Genomic DNA, 23001 nt, shown 5'->3' on the forward strand with positions numbered 1-23001 from the left:
CTTCTTTCTTTCTTTCCTTCTCTTTCTTTCTTTTTCTTTCTTTCCCTTCCTTCCTTCCCTCTCTCCCTCCCTCCCTTCCTTCTTCTGAACCTATAGTTTATAAGCCCATTAGTGCCTCGGGCAGAAATCAGAGACTGTCAAGACATTGATCAGTTACCTTCTTAAATGACCTAACACAAGGGGAAGGCAGACACCCACAGGATCAATACTGCATGATCTAGGTTTGTCCTATTTGTTCAGAGAACTGGCTAACCATGTGAACAGCCAACTCTTTTAGAAGTTATAAACATGACAATGAAATGGCCAAGACTCATGAAGTTTATCATTTAAGGACAGAGACAAGAATTTGTAGAAATAATTACACATATGGCACACAAAATTTGGGGGGAATTCTATGATGTATGTGCCTACCATTCCTGGCATGAAGAGTATCATCTGATTCTTTTAGTTCTCCTAAACTGGGTATTATGATTATTTCTACTTACTGGAGGATGTATTAAGGCATAGAGATTAAAGTACTCCTCTAAGCCGGGCGGTGGTGGCGCACGCCTTTAATCCCAGCACTCGGGAGGCAGAGGCAGGCGGATCTCCGAGTTTGAGACCAGCCTGGTCTACAAGAGCTAGTTCCAGGACAGGCTCTAGAAACTACAGGGAAACCCTGTCTCGAAAAACAAAACAAAACAAAACAAAACAAAACAAAACAAAAAAAACTCCTCTATGGTCGCATAACCAAATAAGTCAAATTCTAGAGCCTTTATCCTAAGTCACAATATGCCAATACATCTCAGAATGATTATCATTTGTTGGGATATTGGTGTATGTTAAAGAGGCACTAGGTTAAGTACTTGATGCGCCGTATTTCACTGAATCCTCAAAGTGGGCCTATGTTTTAACCCACAGAGCCCGGAGCAAGGCTGAAATGTGAACCCTTCCTTCCTTCCACAGACTGTACCGTCCACAGTGCTGACAGTCAAGATACAGGCGCACTTACCACATAGCCCACTGGAGTTAGTGGCCAAAGTGGTGGTGAAAGGTGAACAAATTACCAGGAGCAGAGTTACAGAAATGGGCGGGGAAGTGTGGTGCTATCCCATGAAAGGTGCTATCTCCTCATGGTGCTATCCCAAGAAAGGCACTCTCACCTTCATCCCTGCTTTCCTGGGAGTAAAGGTCTCAGTTAGTGAGTCAGAGGGTGAAAATGTGGTGCGACCTGTTTTCCAGGATGGCCCAGAGGCACATGAGACCCTATCCACACAGCCTAAAGAAATGCAGGAGGTATGGCCATCCGTGGAGGCTGAACACCAAAAAATTCCAAAGCTCAAAGTTGAAAATCAGGCAGGGTTCCAGGTGTTAAAACTGGAACATACCCATCCCTCTAAGTCACTATTCTCTTGAGGAGGTGGACATAAGATGTTGCAGGCAGGTGACATTTTTTGTGCCAGCTCTTTTTGTGAAGTCATGCATATGGTGACATGTATTCATAAAAGACTGATGCCAGGAAGTGTGTGACAGTTCTCACAGTCACCTTTTCTTATCATATGCTAATCACCCAGCTCCAATAAACCACATTGATAGTCACCAGACCTATGGATGCTCTAAGTACAATGGTCATATTCACCTGTGTCTTTTACATTGATTACATAGTACCCAACACACAGTGGGTAGTCTCCGTGGGAAATGAATATGTAACATAATGTACTCTTTCTCTTTTCTCCACTGGGCCACTCTATTCTCAGCGTATTATGTTGAACCATATAGAATCATCACTTGGAGGGTACGAAGCCAGTTTCAAATGGTTTGACCTAACAAACTGATATTTTGCTATTCTAACTTGGGATGTGCTATCTAGTGTAAAATAGTCTCCTTGGGATTGGCAAAAGGCATCTCTTAAAGGTACTGCTGCTCCAACCTCAATTTTACTTAGTAATGATTGATTTCTTCACAACTGGGGAAGAACTCACCACTTAACCCCTAGGGGAGTGAATCCAGCTCTGGCTGTTAGTAGTAGGTGAGATTTCAAGAAGGGAGCAGAATGGAGGGATCAAAAGCTAAGTAGAAATGCTGAGAGAGGTAGGAGTTAAGACAGCGGATCAGGACCTGTGCCAAACAGCCACCCAGATCACAGTGACCAGTGGCCTCAGAAGAAAGCAGGGAGAGAGAAAATGTCAGAAGGTGGTCAGTAGCCAGATACATAGCATCAGACGCCAGTTTAAGGCATTAGCAAACCCAGTCCTGAAAGGCCACAGGGCGATGGGAAGACTGTTGAGTTCTGAGAAGGGTAGGCTGGGTAATGTAATGGATGTAACAGGCCAGGGAGGTCAAGCTAGGGAAGGTCTTTGGCTGAAGGCATCAAGAGAAAATAAGGAGCAACATCCTTTTAAAGACAAGGGTAAGGAAGAATCCCTATTCTGAAAGACCTAACGCGTTCGTGTTACCGCACGGACCCTGCAAACCCTGCAAGTGCATGAGTGGTAGCAGCCTTATTCTGCCCTTGTCATTTATGGAAACACTGCTGAGTTCATTCCACTCCCTTGAATTCATTTAGCGCTCACAGAAACCCTAGGTGGTATGCAGTGTGATTCTCATTTCGTGAGTGAGAAAAAAGCCTCCCAGAACTTAAGGTTAGAAAGCTGCCAGAGAGTCTGATGCAAACCCAGGTTTTACTGAGTCCAAAGCTGATGAAGCTGAAGACATTTGGAGGCAAGTACAGTGTTAGGACACATAATCCAGGCCCAAGAACTCTTAAGGTGGAAGTGGAGACTTCTAGAAGCAGCATCGACAATGATCTGTGGAGACCTACGTCTCCATGGTGGCCTCACGTTACCCACTCCTAGGCCTACCTTGCTTTCTCCTTCAATGACGATGACCGGCACAGCAGTGGCAGGCCAGCGGTGTTTGGCTGGTAGGGGCTTGTCACAATTCCACAGAACTATGATCTGAAAAGGACAGGGATCATTAGATGGCTGGCTTGGGTACACCTCCGTTCCTCTTCTAAAGGCTCTGCTTGCAGAAATGACCTGATAAAACTACATTTCAAAGTCAGCCCACACCCACACCCACTTCAGACCTGCAATCTTCAATAACCAGAGAGGGGCAGAAGAAATCTAAAGAATTATTCCCAGGGACTAGGACAGAACTGAAGAAGAAAGAAATAATCTCAAGGGCTGGGGAGGTGGCTCAGTGGGGAAAGAGCTCGCTGTATAAGTGTTTGATACCCATATGAATGTCCATCTCCAACCCTAGCCCCTAGGAGGCTGAAGATCCCAGCTGAATCAGTAAGCTCTGGGTTAAAGAGACTCGGCCTTAACATTCATGAAGGAGAACTATTGAGGAAGACACCCAATGTCATCCTCTAGCCTCCATATGTACATGCACATGTGCACACATGCACCTGAACACATGAGTGAACCCTGATATACACGCAAACATATAGACACACACACAGCAGCAGCTTGAAGTTTGCCGGAACTTAATCATGTGTTTCCTAACTTCTGATATCTTCTGTTGATGAGTGCAATAGTAACCATGATCAAGTTAAATAGAAATGTATACTAAACATCTGAACATCTGCTGTGAACTTGCTCTACACCAGGCAATGTGGGCGACATAAAAGGATCTGAGACAGAGGTACAAGGAGTTCCTGCTTCGGATTCCTCCGAACAGTTGCTGATTTCATATGACTTTATGATTCCCAAAAAAGGCAGCGAGCTCAAAAATGAACACTTCACTGCGATTTGACTCTTTCGCATCTGTAAACCATCTTATCTATACCGATCACAAGCTAGAAAATTAAACAGTGTCAAGACTACAGGAGTGGTACTGATTTGGGAAACACTGTTACCACGGATGTCATCCTCTGCTCTCTCCAAAAGTTGACATCTCCTGACACTAGCAAATTTGTTGCCGTTATTGGATGAAGTGTTCCGTGTCCTGCCCATGGGTTTTTTTTGGGGGGGAGGAGGGAATGACCTTATCATTTGGATATTTATAAATTAAGAAAGGGGCATGGGAGGTGGCTCAGTCAGTAAAGTGTTCCACATACAAGCAGGAGGATCTAAGGTCGATCCCCCCACCCATGTGAAAAGCTAGGCATGGTAGTATGCTCTTGTAATCCTTGTGCTGTGTGGGACAACAGAGACAGGCAGATCCCTGGAGCTTGCTGGCCAGGTCGCGTAGCCTAATCAATGAGTTTCCAGCCAGTGGGAGACCCTGTCTTAAAAAATAGGTAGGCAGTACCTAAGGGACAACATTCTAGTTCCACCTCTGGTCTAAACACACACGTGCACACATCTGCAGTGCACCTGCACACACATATATAGCTCCCCAACCCCAAACATGCACACACATCCATACAAAACAAGAAAAAAGGAGTAATGCGGCTTATATATTCTTTAGAAAATTTGTGTGTATGTGAGTGGTGTGTGGGGGTACACTTTACATCAAGGTCGTTCTACAATCTGTACTTGTGCTGGGGCTCACTTTTTGAGAGTCTCTAAGTTGTTGGCAAGAGAGCATCAAGGCCTGGCCAATCCCTAGAGTGACTGGCTATATTGCTGCAAGGGTCCTGGAAAGTCAAGTATGGGACGGGTCCGAAACAAGGTTCTATCCGTTGCAGTGGGCAAGCGCACTCACCTGGGCACAGTACTGGGACTTGGCGGCAGCCACAAGAAGCTTCAACACTGGCTGGGACTGAGAGACCAGGGGTGTCACAGCATGGATGACTGCAGTGAATTTGGAGGGGGGCTTTAAACCTGAAAGGGAATGAAGAGAAGAGCCCAATGACACACAGAGACACAAAACTTGGAAAAATCTCCGGGCTCCTGCCATTCTTCCCGGAGCTAATGTCCCCTTCGGCACATTTGTCCTTTACTTCCTATGGTACCAGCCTAGGGACCTCTAGAAACTACTGCCCAGTACTCATCCCCAGCTTCTTTGGACATTCTTCTCTTCCCTTGGTGAGGCTTGTCATCTTCCTTGTTTTAAGGTACCCAACATCCGTCTATCCATGTGCCTCGCTCTATTCATTTACCTGCTACTATGTATTTATTTCCATAAGCACATTATTTTCCACTACTGCATTTGCATGTATCTGAATCTTAACTGGACGGTTTTGTACGACAAACAGTGTTTCATTTAATGATTCGTATGTAAGAAAGGGTCAGAGAACAACACCCAGCACTCACGGCTTTCAAGCTAAATACCTATAATTTGAAAAGGGTAAAGTAGCTTTGGAGAACATTAGTCTGGAGTGGACCATCTTGAGTCCTCATCATATATGAGTTTGAAATATGCTTTACTGTCTGGGTTTCCCAAAGTCTACCAACCCTGAGCTAATGTGCCAATGATGCCACTAGCATGAGAACAATGGGGTACCAACTATGGAAATGCCTATGGTAGCATCACTGGCCTCTGCAGAGGTAGCCCTGTGTTCACATCCTTTGTCCCACCGAAATTCAATTAAAGCTGCCTGAGAGCACAGACTCTATCTGACGTGATCCTTATTTCGACCATCTAGCCTTGCCTTAGCTCGGCATACGAGAGGACCATGAAAGAATTAATAAATTTGCCCTTTTCACAAATTCTTGGTTACTTCTTCTTTCTCTTTCTTAATTCAGGTTTTTCTAAACATGTAGTTAAGAGAACCGAGATTGTGAAAAGAAATCAAAAAGCTATGTACACACATGCACACCTCTATACACACATACATACCTATATACACATGCATATCTATATACACAGATGCATACCTATATACAAACATGCATTCCTATATACACACAAACATACCTATATACATATGCATATCTATATACACAGATGCATACCTGTATACAAACATGCATTCCTATATACACACACATGCATACCTACACACACACACACACACATTAGTTTTGTACTTAATCTGTTGTCATGTTTAAAATTATCTATAATTTAGAAACATTTCCCAATAAAAGGAACACTACCAAATGCCCAGCATGGCTGCTAAGTTGAGAAAGAAGGCTTCCTTTTTGCTCCCAATATTTACAAATATATTTACAAATCTTGATTGCAAGTCTCCACTGTAAAAAGGGTTGGGACAACAATCTCCAACGCAGGCTGCTGGGAAGAATAACCACTTCGGGGGTAGCAAAGGCAGCCTCCTCCCGAGCATTCACTTACCTAAATTAGCATAGAAGTATGGGAAATCTCCCAGGTACGAGGAATACTGCGGTAGGACGAACAATCCTCCAGGATGTTTGTTCCATATTAAACTGTTTCGTGATATGTGCTTGAATATTCTGTCCTGAATAATCTAGAAAACAAAGCAGCATGCGGGGAGGGTAAGTCTGGATGACACTCTGGAAAAGCCTTGCACAATCCCAGCTAGGAGATGATGTTAAAAAAATGAAATGCACCCTACCTGGTCCTCCTCTAATTCTCTATTGATAAAAATGTCTGCAAGACAAAGCAGTGATGGACCCTCTAGGACAATATGAGGAAGAGAGGAACTGGGACTGACACAGTTTCTCAAGTCCCATTTTAATCATAAAATTCTGTTATATTTTATTTATAAAACAATGGTCCTTGCTAGTTTCAAAGTACAGTCTACAGAACAGTTCACACATCCCTGGTGGTGGGACATCTATATATGGATCCAGATGTTATCAGCAAGATCTGTTCTGGGTGCACAGCAACATCAGTGTGGACCATGCGGGGGAGGATGTGAAGACAAGAGAAGGCAGGCACATTCTCCACTTTGCTTTATTCTTCTAATCTGGGAGGGAATTTTAAATTGCCTGTCATCATCATTCATTCCCTTTTCAAAGTCAGCTGCAGGACTTTGAATACTGGGCAACTCAAGTTTTTCTGTATTTCCACTTCAAAAAGTAGCGAGCTAACAACTGCTCAAAACATCCAACATAATAGGACAGGATCCACGGCATATGAAGACTAATAATTGTCAAGCTAGTTCATTAGTTGCCTTGGACTTTGGGACCTTGCAGATCATTAAATTCTACATTTAGAGACAAACCTTCTCCCAACCTGAATCATTTGTCAGCTGAATGTGATTAGTCCACTTTAGGGCTTTCTCTCTGACTTTCAAACTCTTGCAATAAAACCATCGACTCATTAAGATATGATGTGGCAAATAATTAACTTCATACAGAATAGCATGTCTCCGGCACAAAATGTTTTAAACTTAAAAAAAAATCCTAGGGGCTTAGTTGAGGGCTACATATAAAACCCTGAGTTTGACTCCCAATAACCAATCATCAGCCAATCAATCCTTTTATAAGTTTTAGGATCCTGAGGAACTAAATCAACATTTTGCAGGTCTCCATTCAAGGAAAGTTGAAGGAAGTATGGAACTCCAAGATTTGCTAAACTATTAAAGTTTTCATCCATCTTATCCCATGGTAGAGAATGGGAGAGTTACCAAATGACCTCTGCACATTTTTTAAACCTCCCTACTGAAAGGAACTAGGGGAGAAATTGAGAAGAACATATAATCTCAACCCAGTAATATCTGCATTTTATCTTTCACTCAGATCAAAACTGCCCATTTTCTATGGTTAGGCAACTTTCTGAGTTGACAAAGATTTTAGGAATCCAGCTATGACGCCGGTATTTACTGTCCATGGTACAAAGGCATGGCTTGCAAGGCTGTCATCCAGACAGCTAGTCTGAGCAAAATGTCATAGCTGGCAAGAGTTTTTACACAGCGAGTGATTCTTTGTGGTAACATTTCTTCCATTTTTTTTTATCTCTTCTATTTTCCAAATCTAATCTATTTAATTTCCTTTTATAGTGTTCCATTTAGATCTCCTTTTGTTTTCTTCCTAAATTTATATGCCTTTCAGCATGCGGTCACATAAATGATCTCGACTATCAAGCACAGAACAAATTGGCAATAGACAACATTAGAAAGTCAAGCTACAAACAAATGTCATAAAACTCAGAGATGTTACAAGTAGGTCACCCTTCTCTTGGGTCTTGGAGAAGCAGGTTCCCAGTCACAGAGAATCCTCTTGATCTAAAGTCGCAGCACTGTTTTGTTTAAAATTTCCAAATGTGACCATCAGTTATGGAACACTCTTGAAATCCTAATAAGCATTTCACACTCTGTTCAAATTGATCTCGGCAAGAAAGATACTGGCACCCGTATGACTGCATAGCAGACTTAACCTTGGCCAAGTGATGTACTGCTTCTAAGATTCATCCTCTCATTGGTAATGGAAATGATAACGGATCAATAATATTTATGGCAACCCTCTCAGAATGTAAGATAATCTGACTAAACTCTTATATTTAAGATTTGAGTTTGCCTTTCAAAAGAAAAAACTTTCCAGGGCCTCTGTGTCTTCAGCGCCAGCCTGGTTTATTTACAGAGCTAGATCCAGGACAGCCAGGACTACAAGGAGAAACCCTACCTTGAAAAAAAAAAACATACAAATAAAAAAAAAAAACAGAAATAATGATTCTCATTTTCTAGACATAGGCAATCTAGGTCTTTTTAACGTATTTCCCCATAGTACCCAAGGCTTATTTTTCTGAATTGACCAAAAATAGGGTAATTTTTCTATGCAAAGAAATGCAAATACCCCTAAATAAAAAGCTTCCATATTCAGTATTGATTCATTAGGACTTGGGTTTAGGGTAGTATGAACATTATTAATGCTGTATGAATGAGTGGCCAAATGTATTTCTAAAAAGCTTATATAGATCAACCCGCATTGTCAAAGCTTGAAAGAGTTCGGCTCTCATTCCACCAAGTAGAAATGCAATCTCCTCATGTCTCAGTTCTCCCTGTCCCTTTACTGGAGGACACCTCTGAGGACTCTTGCATGGCACTTAGTGTTCACACCATAGATCTAGATCTAGAGTCTAAGTGTAGATAAACTAAGCAAATGAGCCTCGAGTCTATGCTGCCTAGAGTTAACATCCATTCTCATCCTTAGCAGGGCGAAAACTAATCAAACGACTCACTGCATCTGAGAGGTAGGCCAGTGGGCACCTGTGACATGTGACACTTGAGTTCATCTCTTGAACACACATACTCTGCTGCTTTGTGTATAAGGATAGCATTTCCTTTACCTCCTCTGCCTTTCTGCTTCTGCTGAGTTCTAGGGTAATGCAAGCTCTCAATTAAGGCAGGAAAGCAAGTATTATTTCCCTTGCAATTTGGCTGCGAGGTCAGATTGTTACTATCCAATCTTGGAATGATAGAATAATATAGAGGGATTCGACAGCTGCTATAAATTTGAATGAAGTATATGGTTTTAGTGATTAAACACACACACACACACACACACACACACACACACACACACACACACACGTTGCTAAAGAATTGTGTGGCTTAGATCCAAAGGGAAGAAAGCCTTTCCAGGCTCAAAGATGAAAACAGCTCAGTGTAAGATTCTACTGTGATGGATGTTACACATCCAGCTGTTGTTGTCGGAGAATGGAGCTCTGCTAACTTAACAGACCAGAAGCTGGATCCACACAGTAACTCACCACAAAAGAAAGATAATTAATGAGATATGATCTTGTGCCTGGCAAATTAGCAATGTTGTGTGTTATATTTTAATTATAATCCTGAAGGTACAAGAATGCAGCAAGGGAGGGTCTCTCCCAGACAGCTTGTGAAAGTCTAGGTAGATGCAACCATTTACCACACTGGTCTTCCTGTTGTACGCAACGAGATGTACCAGTTAATGCCATCTTTTTTCTTATAATCACTGCTTTATTTTGAAATATCAAGAGAACATATTAATCACCCAAATAAGATAGATTCTTTGCAGCAAATTAACAAAGACTAAAGAGAAAAAAAAATAGATTCAGTTTCAAATAATCTCCCGCTTAGAAAGGGTCCAGCTATGGGAAGATAAGGACTCAGAGGTCTAGAGTGCTTACAGAGGACCCAGGTTCAATTCCCAGAACCCACATAACAGCTCACAATCATCTGAACCAGTTCCTGGGGATCCAACACCCTGTAGACCCTGTAGTGACATCTAGGGCAGTGAATGTATGTGTTCCACATACATACATACATACATACATACAGGCAAAACATTCCTACACACAAAAAGTAAAATACATAAATCTTTAAAGGATACACCTAGCATTTTATACTGCCTCTTAAAATGTTTTTCCCTCAATGTGTATGAGTTTCTATCATTTTGACCAAAATGAAGGATGGTTCACACTGTTTGAATTACTTCCTAATCAGTTTTTAAAAACGCATGATACACACATGCCCTTACTACATTTGGTATCTGTACAATATCCTCAGTGCAGATGTATCACAACTGGTCAACCTGTTTCCAACTACCTGACTGAGCATGTGCAATGCTATAAGTAAAATAAACACTATGGCCTATGTTGCTTGCAACTTTGTTCATTAGGTCATTATCTTTTTAGGAAAATTGCAACAGGGTGAAAATTATGCTTTCTTCTAAAGGTTTTAGCCTTTCCAGAAGGGCTCAAAGTGGGTAGCCAATCTCCAGACACTCTAATGTGAGAGTCTTTCTCCTGCAGCCTCGGTGGCACCGGTGCCAGGATTTCCTGTGACAACTACTGACATGTGATGGATGGAAAGTGGTACTATATTTTCATTTTAACTTCCCTGAGTGAGGACAAACATCCTTTTCACAGTGACTGACGCATATCTGGCACAACTGTATACCCTAAGGAACAATTAACTAGCAATTAAGTCACTTTACATTTATATTCCCATCTGTTCTCTTCATTGCACGCACACACACACACACACACACACACACACACACAATACCACAAAGGATTCTATAGATACTTCTTAAGACTAAAAGGGGGTCACATACTGATAAACTCATCACAGACTGAAAAAAAATAAGTTGAAAATGTATTTACTATACCCCAAAGTATTTACTCCACCCAAGCTAGCACAGTAACTTAGCAACACAGCACACCGAGAGGATGAGTGTGGCTGACTAGGAGACAGAACTCATAGCCACTGCCCAGCTTCATAGCACAATTATTGATATTCACACATATTGATAGCCTGGGGAAAGACACAAAGATAATCACTCAAAATATAAACTTACTGAATGCATGTTACTTTTGCATCATATGTGGTCAAACCTCTGTACATGGAGATTGTAGACATCTGCTCTGCCACCACATATGTGCGTGTGTGTATGTGTGGGTATGTATGTGGATGGTGTATATGTATATATGTATGTATGTACCCATGACTAAAAAATTAGGAATTTTTCTCTAATGACTCTTTTACTATCCTTCCAGCAAGCTCCCAAATAATGATATGAAGACAACATTATTAATTACGAAAGCTCAGCCTATAGCTTAGGCTTGTTCCTAAATAGTTCTTATAACTTAACTCATTTCTATCAGTCTACATTTTATCATGTAGCTTTTTACCTTTCTTTCAATTTGTTCGTCTAACTCCCTTCATTTCTCATTGGTCCCTCCTACTTCCTCTCTCAGCCTGGAAGTCCCACTTATACCTTCTGCCTAGCTATTGGTTGTTTTGCTCTTTATTAAATCAATCAGAGCAATATAGATATATCATACACATCACACAGTGTACAGATATCCCACGGCATTTTTCATTTTAATAATATCAGCAATTCTTCATTTCATTTCACACTCTAATCCAGAATATTTGTGAGAAGATGTACTTCATCAAGTTTTGGGAAAAGACGTACCTAAATTGTCCTAATCTGAAAATACAAGTATTTCTGTGTGTTTGTGACAAGGTCTTACTCTATTTAAGGCTAGTTGGAAATGCGAGTATTTTTCTAATTTATTTATCAGTTTACATGTCACAAAACATTCACCTCTTCTTAACCTTGCATTAACTGTGAACCTTTGCCCTCAGTGTTGAGTTTTCTTTTTGGTGTCTAGAGCTATACAGAAATTTTCAAGGCTTTTATACTCACATTTAATAGTTTTACACCCCAGATCATGCTCACAACAGCTTCTTTAACTTAAAATTACACAGCTCTACCCAATATCTCATCCATATTACTACCTTCCCTCTTTGTGAAGTGTGGAGTGTGTGGGGAGCCCTACCTGCGTGGAGGCCTGTTTGCAGCGCAGAGGCTGACAGTTCAGGGCATCTTCCTTAGTCCCTCTACGCCTCAGTTTTTGAGACAAGGTTTCTCAATGAACCTGGAGCTTCCAGTTTTGGGGAGACTGGCTGGGCATTAGTCCTGGGATCTGCCTGTCACTGTCCCCACCAGCACTGGGGCCACAGGCACATGTCACTACAGCTGGCTTTTACAGTCAACCCTTTTATTTTATATACCCACTATTATATGAGCAAATTTAACTTATTCGGAATCAAATAACATAACTCATATCTTCTCTCATCTGAAAAGCTGGATCAAAGCTCTCTTAATTATGATGGCTTTATAATGTGTGCTAATTAAACCATGGAAATAAATGGTCCTTACTACTTTTCAATAATGCTAGGCTGTGTTAAGGCATTTATTCTTTAGACTAAAGCTCAGAGTAATTTTTGTCATCTTCTTTTAAGACTTTGATGTGCAGATCGAGGAAAATTGCTATCTTGACAATCTATTCCCCAACTTACTAGGCTTTTTTTTATGTCCCCTAATTTCTTCTGTCATTTCCATCAAATAAAACTAAATATTTTTCAAGTTTATAAAAAGATAGTAATTTACCAAAATATATTATGACCTTGGTAACGCCTGAACTCTTTGGTTCAGTAATCTCATTTCATGGACACTATCCTTAAAGAATAGGTAAAGAGAGGGCCCAAAATGCATGCAGAAAACAAGCTAAGGCACTGCATACATTGCTAGTCATCTTCGCAGACAGCAGTAATTACAGACAGTATTCACAGTGACCTGCACCAGATGGGGAGAGGCTTACTACAGGATGGCATTAGGATGAAGAGAGATTAAAACAGGGTCTGAGGGTATCAGAGGACAGCAGCAGGACAGGATAAAAAGACTTGGGTACACCCGAAAATGCACCAAATAGCACAAGAGAACACTCTGGAACGAGTTAACTAAAAGAATGAGAAAACAACTGAAGAAGGGGGAGGTTGGAGAAAAAGGCTACTCTATTAACACAGATCATGATTAAAAGCCAGCTGACTAAACCGTTTGATATAAAACAATAACCAAGAATGCACTAAAAATATTTGTGTTTATGTATGTATATACAAACATAATAAATTATGAGGCAAAATGCTCTTCCTAAATGTAGCCAGCAGAGAAGTCACAGCTCTTTCTAAATGCAGACACTGAGACTATGTAACACAAACAGACCAGAAGGAACTTGACTAGCCTATGGGGAATGTTTAGGACAAAAGACAAAGGGTTAATACTTAAAGTATTATAAACTTCTAAAATATAGAAGTATCAACAATCTTATGGCAATTTCTTTTGTGTATCTGTGGGCTTCCTGAGCAAGAGACAGATGAAATTCAGTTATAGTTAACACTCTAAGAATTAGAAGGTTAAAAAAGTAATTTATTATTTTTAAAGGAAAAAATCTTCAATCTGACCAAAAAACAAAACCAAACAGGAATTCAAAATAATCAAAACAGGCCTTCTGTTTGCCTAGCTTCGGGACGTATGCCAGGCATGTGCATGGGAAATCCTGGTGATGGATTGCCTAGGGCTGAGATCTGGAGCCCAGGTGAGGCCCATATGGAAATGGTCCCACTGTGCTTTGAGAAGCACTGACTCTGACTCTCACCACAGCAAGAACACTATCCTGTGGACCGAACAGGTGACCTCAGTTTCTGCAGCGTTACCTGGGTGTCTTGTGTTTAATATCATTATATTAGCTTTAAGAATAACCATTAATTTCCAAAGGAAAGACTCCCCAAGTGTGGAATAAATCATCCCGGCCATTCAGTAAGTACGTGGGTCACCTCAGGAGCCTGCTGGATCGGTCCCCTTCCCACAGATCTGAACCCCATGAGTGTGCAGCTTTCTCCATTTTTTCTTAGCTCTTTGCGCTGCTCTGTGTAGCCTTGGGCCATTGCTATCTGCTCTGCTTCCTGTGGTTTTAATCATTTTCATGATTTTCTATTTTTCTCCTGCCTTAAACAAGACAATTTAAGCGAATGAGGCCATGCCTCAGTGGCAGAGTGCTTTCCCAACATGAACAAGGCTCTATGTCCAGTCCCTAATGCTCAAACGCACGCACACGCACGCACACAGAAGCATGCATGCAGCGTACTCCCCTGCCCGAGTCTCTGTTTTTATAAAGGCTAACACTTTCTATACCAGCTGGATACAGTGATGATAATGATCTTTCCTCTCGCCATAACCTTATAACACAGGATGCTGGTTGGTGAGACTGTATGTGTCCGCAGAGTCAATTTGGCTGCCTCTTCAAATGCTATATACTTATGGTGGTGACTAAACCATTCATATCTTTAGAATGGTAGAGGTTATTTCCCTTACTTGGTCATTATCTTCTTTTCTAAATGCACTCTGGAACTATGTCTTTAAAGGATACCATTGAGCTTGAGTGACAGGAACACAGTCATTACCCACGTATCTCTAAAATTATGTCAGACAAAGTCAATCTCTGTGTCCAGAGCACGGCTTCTCTCCAGGTCACTTCCGCTCTGAGAATTTGTCAGGAACGATGGCATTTGCTTGGAAATGGCCAAGCAGATGGTGGTGGTGGGGCAGTCACTCACATGTTCAAGGACAGAGAATTTGATGTTGTCCCATTTGACCAAACACACAAGCCAAGAGTGAAAGAGAGGTTGAGAAAAAAAAGCAATCATTATCCAAGATCAGGAGCCATGCGGTCTCACTTACCTCTAGTGTAGTTAATACAATCTTCTCAACTGAAGAAAAATAAGCCTCCCACAAGAACTGTGTCTGTTGTCTAAGTGCTAGGATTTTATCCTGATGAATAGACCTGATTGTAGAAGGAATCTGGAACATAAGGGGAACACATGGTAATTATAACTGTAAAACAGAGAGATGTGCTCGGTCAAAATAACCCCTTGGGCTGAACTTTTATTCTTCATAGCCTTCATTGTCTAGCAAGTAGGTCTATTAAAAATCACCAACAACTAGGTAGAAATGTCCCCCCAAGAAACGCCAGAACAAACCACAGGTCTAGAGAAGCAGCCTGGAAGGCAGTCAAATGCATGAAAGTTGTGCACTGCCTTAGCTCAGTCCTAAGATTCCATAGTAGCAGGTCAGCTGTACAGGGTACTCCTAGTTCTGCCTCCTCCTCAAGTCCAAAAAAATTTTGGGCCCTGACATGGAAAGTCACATTTTCCCAAGAAGTAGATACAGGCTTTGGGGAAAGGAAAAAAAAATGTTTTCTAAGAAGTGTCACTCCAAGAACCATAAAGTATCTAAACATGTGTGTTTCTAGAGACTGTTCATGAGCCTCTGCGTTCAGTACAAACAGATTTAGCCTCGTCTATGTGCAGATGCTTCCTCTAGCTTTTTCTGAATCTTTGTACACCTGAAAACGCTCTCCTTGTGGCTTCAGCCCTTACCCCAATCTCACTGAATCTCCCAAACACTGTGTTTCATCTTAGGCTGCTCTATAACAAGTTAGGTAATTTTAAAGGAAGGCCTTCCTTGCTGTTCATACTGCTATATATTTAGTGGCTAAGAGAATCATCCTTATGCTAGCTATACAAGAAATAAGAGCCTAATTGAACATAGCCACCTGAAACTATCATCAGGATTTTGTTATTTTTAATAGCAGCATAGCTTGACACTATAGTACAGGTGTTAATGGTACCAATGCAGCATTCTGGTTCTACCATTTACTAGCTATGTTTCCTCAGATGAGATAGTTGGTCTCTCCGATTACTCATTTATAATATGATGGTTGGACAAAAGATTATGTAAGTAATTAGTACAAGGTCTACAATATGGAAAGGCTGCTTTATGGTTTATTATTACTATTACCATTGTTGACACAGGGAGTTGCTATTTCAAGCTGGACCAGTTGATTCTACACAAAGCTGGGCAGTCATTTACTGTCTGCCTGTTAATTCTAAGATGCACTCCTTGGATTTCTGGCTAAGTTCCCTAGGCTTGTTCCCCGACTGCACGGACAGCTCAAGGTGTGACCAGGTTTGTAATCTATCCCCTTACAGGCGATTCTTTCTGATTATCGGCTGCCCCGTAGTGCTCCCCATTCTGCATGCTCATTGTTATATTCCAGACTGACCCTGGGAGAAGCAATGAAAGTTCCACACAATAAGAATCGGAGGAAAAGCTGACTTGCTCTGTCAACATCCAAAACTGGGTACTAAATCTGTGCTTTGAAGGGATCATAATACTGCAAAATATATGGAGGCAGCAGGTAAAGTTGAAACACTGGGAGGCTCAGGGTCAAGTGGAAATAAAATATCCTTAGAGGAGATAAACCACTCATGACACAGATCCTTGATAAGTCAGGGAAATTTATTTTTATTTACTCACTGAGAAAATGATCTAGATTGCCAAGGGAAAATTAGAAAAAAAAAAAAAAAACCCTGGTCCCCTATTTTCATAAGCATGCCCTTTTAAATGTCAATGGCAGTCTCTAAGTCACACAGGTTGGCATGGCTGTTTTTATCATGGCCACGAGAATTAATCCATCAGGAAAATGCCAAAGGCTACCATTGCTGCACCGTCTCCAGAAAAATCAAGAGCATGCTGCTTCTAAAAGGAGAAAAGAAGCGTCGCAAACTCAGACTCGAGCCCAGCCCCCTCTCTTCCATGGCTGCATCATGTCTTCACGACTTCCGGAGCTGTGTGCGCTACCCTTTCCTGTGCAGAACTGCACTGTCTTACAGCGCTTGGCCAAGTGCTCTGGGGGCCAACGCCAACTGACCGGCGGGATGGAGTTCTAACTTCTAACGGCATTTGGCTAGGCGTTTTTAATCTGCTTGTCCTCAGAGACAGGTAGGGGGAAGAGGTAAATTAATTCCGATTTGGATGGGATGATTTGGAAGTTGAGGAGCTCAATGGAGTCCTAATAAAAGGTTATGTATGGTAACAAAGCTAATGGGACCGACCAGAAAAGATACAGGAAAGCCATGGGATGTTTCTCGGTGACAGGATGACAAGAACATATGGAACTAAAAACACCAGAGCTGTTCTGAAACAGGAAATGGAAAATTGTAACAGAACAGAAAACATTTCCCGGAGCTCACACTTGGGCTCCGTGCCAACTCTTTAAACCATTGTTAACAACATTGCAGCCACTGTTCAATATGGAGGCAGCTGTGTAAAGACAGACTGCAGGCAAGGAGGGAAAAATACTAGAAAATGTGGGCACCGGGGTATGAAAAATACAATCTTTAGAGGGAAGTAAAAAAGGGACTTTAGGGCTCGGTGGTGGTGGCACACACTTTTAATCCCAGCGCTCAGGAGGCAGAGGCAGGCGGATCTCTTTAAAAGTTTGAGGCCAGCCTGGTCTACAAAGCGAGCTCGAGGGCAGGTTCCAAAGCTACACAGAGAAACCCTGTCTCGAAAAACAAACAACAAGCAAAAAAAAAAAAAAAAAAAAAAGTGACTTCAAACGGTGAACTATCGATCAGCTTTGGTGAGGAGACAGATACTGGACAGCCACACTTCAGTGTCAGGCCAGTTTCCCACCCCAAGACAATTGATGCACAAATGGAGAAAAGGACCTATGCTTTTCATACCCGAAGTTTTCTTTAATGAGCATGTATTATTAAAACAACATAAAAGGAAAGACAAAGGCAGTGTGGGAAAGGCCACTCACTTGAAGTGAGTGACTCAGATGTCTACTATCACTGCAAGGTGAGGGTTTTTTCTCACTATGTCTAGGAGGATGTCCCTATTGAATTACAGCAAGAAATAGCTGCTACAAGCATTAGCTTTTCATACCCCCCCCAAAAAAAAACCACTTTCTCAGTGAGTACCTACAAAATTATGTTTTGTTTAGAACAGAATGGGCTAACTTCAACGAATGGGCTCATCATCTTCAGGGTATACATTCTTCCATGTTTGTGCTGAGGTTCCAGAATGGGCAAGATCCCAGACCTGAGGACCTCATGAAGGGAATGTTCTAGACTGTCATGACCTACGCTTGATGAGTCCACAGGGCTCTCCAAGAGAGGCTGCATTACCAGGGGGACCTTCAGAAGATGACTAGAATCCCTCACCAGTCCACTAGCAGACAGCCAGGAGCCCAGAAGGAAAATCAAACGCACAGTTAGAAGCTCAAGTTTATGGATATCAATTATTTTTTTAAAGCAAGAACATTAGAGATAATACTTCTACAGAAGCTTGTGGAGGTTTAAAGATAAAGTGTTTAATGCCATGAAAGGAAAACATTAACTGTGCGGTGAGTGTGTGTGGCAGTTTACTGTGAACTCAAAAACAATTGCAGGGGGCTTGGGAAATCCTCACGGACTTTTGTTGCCCTTCCATTTCTCTGTACGGGTTGCGTTGCCTTCCCTTGGGCAACTGAAACTTTTATTAGGGCTCCTTTTTTTTTTTAATATTTATCCAAGGGGCAGCCCTCCTGCAAGAACTCAGGGCAGATCACCGCTGTAGTGGGAACACTGGACACAACAGCCAGTCCTAGGGATCATGCTCTGGTGTTAACCCGAAACGCATACAGGAACCAAGGCAAGGGATCTGAGGGAGTGCCAAGCCTAAAAATTTTGGTGCTGAAGCTGGGGAACTGGGGATGCACCTCTCTTCACTCAACAAAGCTCAGGCATTTTATCAGCTACTTCCCAGAATATATTTTGTGGACCTGGACAGATTTTGTGTTGGAAAAACAATATCATATTAAACAACTTCATATTCACGACGACATAGGCAATTTTCTCCTGATAAAATTTCTTTTATGGAGCTGACCTTTTGGATCCATCTTCTTTGAAAGTTTGGGTGGGGGCAGCAATAATCTGCTGTCCCGCCCAAGGCCACAGCCCCTTCCTTACCTGTAATAACAATCTCTCATCGCCGATGATGGCAGCTTGGTTCCAATTAATCACTTCGGAGAATGGCAACTCCCATCCATTGCTGAGCATCACAGGGACACAGGCAGCCTGAGCAGAGGACAATGACAGCATGAGCCATTCCAATCAGGAAAAGAATCAGGACAGACTCAATTACTGGCATTGCTTATGTTACATGGGTCCCGGACTGCTCAGGCCAGGAAGAAAGTAAGTGGTTCGGAATTAACAAATCACATGGATTGTAAGACTTCAAGTCTTGCCTTAGAATGATACTACCCTTCTCTAGTCTAGTACATCTGATTTGGCTGGCCTTACTTCCGTGGAGATGACTGGCCTTGTTGCAGAAGTTTTATTGATGCAACAAAAGCTTTCACCAATAGAATCCGAGCATAAAATCAACCTTGAATATAACAATTTTGTTGATGTAAGTGCTATAGATCCACTTTCATCTTAGTTCACCCCCATGCCATGAGCTAACAGAGAGGAGGAGAGGGCCCAGCCTTTCTAGGTAGCACTTTGCGAACTTCACTATCTTAGTATCTAGCTTTCCTTTGCCCTATAAACACCTAACTAGAAACTTCGTTCCCTCCAGCATGGAGCCTTGCAAACCACAGCCATACCGGTTTCTAGTCTGCACAATCAGTGCACACCAATAAGCTAAAGACACATTGTAGCTTCCAAGGAAGTCTTTATCCAACCCAGAGAGCAATTTGCTCCTTGCAACACCCAAGAAGCTGCAAGAATGTTAGTGGGTGGTGGCATGCTTCTCAAAGTACACAAAGCACCGTAGAATGCCCTGCCATAGAAGGGAGCTCTTTTGCCTGAGGATATGACCAGACTCATAGCTGGCATGGCAGGGTGAAGATGCTACATAACCCTCCTCAAATACACAGATTCAGACAGGGTGCAAATTACTGGGAGGACAGGAAGGAAGGACAAGAGAGGGAGGGAGCATGTTTCACCCCGCCATCCAAGAAGGCCGGCTGTAGGAGCAGCAGGAGAAGGGTTGAACAGTAGAGGCTCCACACAGGCTTCTGGGCTTCCTCTGAATTGCAAGGCTCTGGAACATCAGGGCAAGTAAGTCCCATCACTCTCTAAGAGTTTAGAAGAATTCACAGAGGACCAAGATGAGGACCTAGTCCACAGTTTCATTTTTTGGGGGAAATAACAGCAACAACCCACTGTCGGTGGACCTGAGACTGGCTTGCCGGAAAAGAGGAAGAGTCCCCTCTTCAAACTCAGGAGCTAGATTGGCAATTATATCTACCCATCTACCCTCTGTTTGCAAATGTGTTCCTGAGGAATCCAGTTCCTGGGTGGTGAGACCATTCAATCCTCTTATGTCCAAGGGTAGGGAGTCAATCTTCTTCCCAATTCTGACTCTTCAAACTGGATCAGATTTTCTTGGAAGTAATTTTTTGTTTTATTTTGTTTCTTCTACATTCTCAGCAAAAGCTATGGCTTCTTTTGGACTATTCTAGGAGAGTAAGAAGGCTGAAACCAGTTTGGCTTCCATCCTCAACCCAAGGATGGGAAGTTTCATAGTCTCTTACCTGCAAAGCCTCCAGGAATCTGAAGGACCCAAGCCTGCGACCACGAGGAACCAGACAGAAAGTGGCATTGTGCAGCATTTCCCGATAATCATACCTAGAACAACAAGGGGCGTGGTCAACAAGAGAAAATCCAAGAGGAAAACTGGACAGCTGAGGGTCATGGGGTGTGTCCATTTATCCTGCACAACAGCTCCAGGAAAGGGCTACCCTCCCTTTTTTGTGTTCTCAGAGAGCTTGGTGCATGGGGAGAACAAATAGGAACAATCAAGCTATATAAAGCAATAATGATCTCTTTTGCAAACATTTTATAAGAGGACAGAACTAATGGTTTTTATACCAAGTTGTCTTGACTAGCTTCTGTTTCTCAAAATCAGATGGGGAAAGGCAAGATCCCATTATGTAGCACTGGTTGGCTCAGAACTTGCTATGCAGAAGCAGGATGGCCTCAAACTTAAGAGATTCCCCCCCCCCCACTTCTGCCTCCTGTGTGCTGGGATTTAAGGCGTGCACCATGCCGTAGTTTTTGCCCTGGTGAAATAGTTTGCTTCCATAGGCAAGAGAAGCATCCCTTCTGCATCTGCTTCTCCCTTAATGCCATGCCACTCCGCATCACTAAATGTTCCTGTTCTCTATTCTATTAAAAGACACTTCGGAAACCTCCACCCTAAGCACCAGCCAACATTTGTTTTCTCTTCAAACTGCAGTTTCTACATTTAACCAGGAACATTCAGTGACTCCCGACAAACAGTGCTCCAGTATAAGAATGGTTGCTTTGACTTTCAGCAGAATGACTGGGGGTGGGGGCAAGGGTGTGTGGGGCGGGGCGGGGGTCAGAAGAAAGCTCTCATGCAGATGAGAAAGAGGGATAACAAAGAAAGAAAACTAATAGGGAAGCATTGGAAACTGGGATAGAGAATGGGTGATTATTCTTTTTACTCAGATGCCATTTAATAGTATTATACTGTTTTGTGTTTGCTTGTTTGTCAGTTTTCATTTTATAGGAGGAGGGGAACACTCCAGACAAATGATCATACCACAAGTATCACCTGTCTCTTGTCAGCAACAATTTCGGACCGACGAAAAGCATTTAATTGTTTGAGGCACCCACTTTAAAAGTGATTAACAGCAAACACATCCCTAGCCGTGCAGTTTTGACTTCATTAGGAGTTTAAGAAAACTTGGGGAGCTAGCGATACCTCATGTCCTATAAAGGCTGGGAATCGTACAGCTGAGATGAAATCACTCTCATTTTTTCAAGCACTTCCAGTGCTGAGCAGACAGGTGTGGCTCTGATAGTAGTGCATGTCACCAGCATTTTCCAGCTCTAATAGTCTAATTTAGCCATAGCCTGAAGGCACCGGGTTCTTCCCTCTTCTTTTTTGGGGGGATATTGATATATACATTCATATTTTTAAAGTCCACATCTATTTTTATATTCTCATATAAACTAGGCATATGGGAGTAAGCCAATTTTCAATTATAAACCCGTCATTAAGAAGAGACATCATGCAAAAGGACCATTTGCTTAAACAAGCATGTACAACTAATTTGCACAAGAAAAGGTCACTGTGAATAGATTAAGATTATCTCCATTGAGAGCAAAATAAAAAGCCCTTGCTGCATTAATTAAGCTGCAAAATAGACTTCAAAGTGGAAAGGATTTTTAAGAAGAATCAGATTTAGCTAAATAAAAATATTAAATTTTGATGGTAATGATGTCTCTTTTTTCACCAAACACAGAAAAATAATTGACAAGTATCTTCAAGTTGAAATGTTGATAATGTCTGAATTCTACCTAATAGGTAGAGAAGAGGGAAAGAATATACAGACACAAATTTATGTGTGAAACTTAAACTGATTTTTTTTTAATATAGAAAGGTCGAATATACTTCAGACTATTGCAAGGTTTAACATACCCAGAATAGAAACCCCTGAGGAACCAGCACAGAGTCCTACATCCTCATCATTAAACTGCTAAAAATGTAAAATCTTATTAGTGTCCTGGATGGTAACAAGTTTCAAAGTCTCCACTTGCAGAATTTAATTTCTAGAGTGTGTGGAAGGAAACGAAGGGCAGAAAACTCTTGGGGAAAAGTTAAGTGACAGTTACATCGGGTGTCAACTTTTAAAGGGGTCTACAGAAGCATTAGTTGCTGATGTAGCAAACGAAGCCACATGATTGAAGCTGGAAGCCATTCATAGCATGAGATGCGTGAAACCGTGTGAGCCAGTGAGTACCTGCTATGAGACCATGAGCTGAACACAGATGTCTTTTGAGCATCCATTTTCTCAACTGAATTGGGTCCGGCCTTGTTGGAGGATGTGTGCCATAGCGGGTAGGCTTTGAAGTGTCAAAAGTCTTACATCAGGCTCAGTCTCACCCTTCCCATACCCCTGAGTGGTCCAATGCTTTGCTTGCCTTCTGCCATGTTCGACACCATGATGGTCATGGGTCCACCCTATGAAACTGTAGGCAAGCCCCCAATTAAATGCTTACTTTTGTAAGTTGCC

The 23001-nt window shown here is 42.0% G+C and overlaps 1 protein-coding gene across 1 annotated transcript in view; it reads right to left on the minus strand.

Moving 5' to 3' along the window:
- Positions 1-23001, minus strand: part of Ext1 (exostosin glycosyltransferase 1) — a 268225-nt gene that overhangs the window by 8564 nt on the left and 236660 nt on the right. The window contains exons 2-8 of the mRNA XM_038342313.2: positions 20491-20584; positions 18920-19027; positions 14802-14921; positions 6163-6295; positions 4633-4751; positions 2762-2936; positions 1832-1863 (exon numbers count right to left, since the gene is read on the minus strand). Coding sequence (XP_038198241.1) covers positions 1832-1863; positions 2762-2936; positions 4633-4751; positions 6163-6295; positions 14802-14921; positions 18920-19027; positions 20491-20584 — 781 coding nt within the window. The remainder of the gene's footprint in view (positions 1-1831; positions 1864-2761; positions 2937-4632; positions 4752-6162; positions 6296-14801; positions 14922-18919; positions 19028-20490; positions 20585-23001) is intronic.

Source organism: Arvicola amphibius, chromosome 9 (genome assembly GCF_903992535.2).
Source record: "Arvicola amphibius chromosome 9, mArvAmp1.2, whole genome shotgun sequence".
Taxonomy (NCBI): domain Eukaryota; kingdom Metazoa; phylum Chordata; class Mammalia; order Rodentia; family Cricetidae; genus Arvicola; species Arvicola amphibius.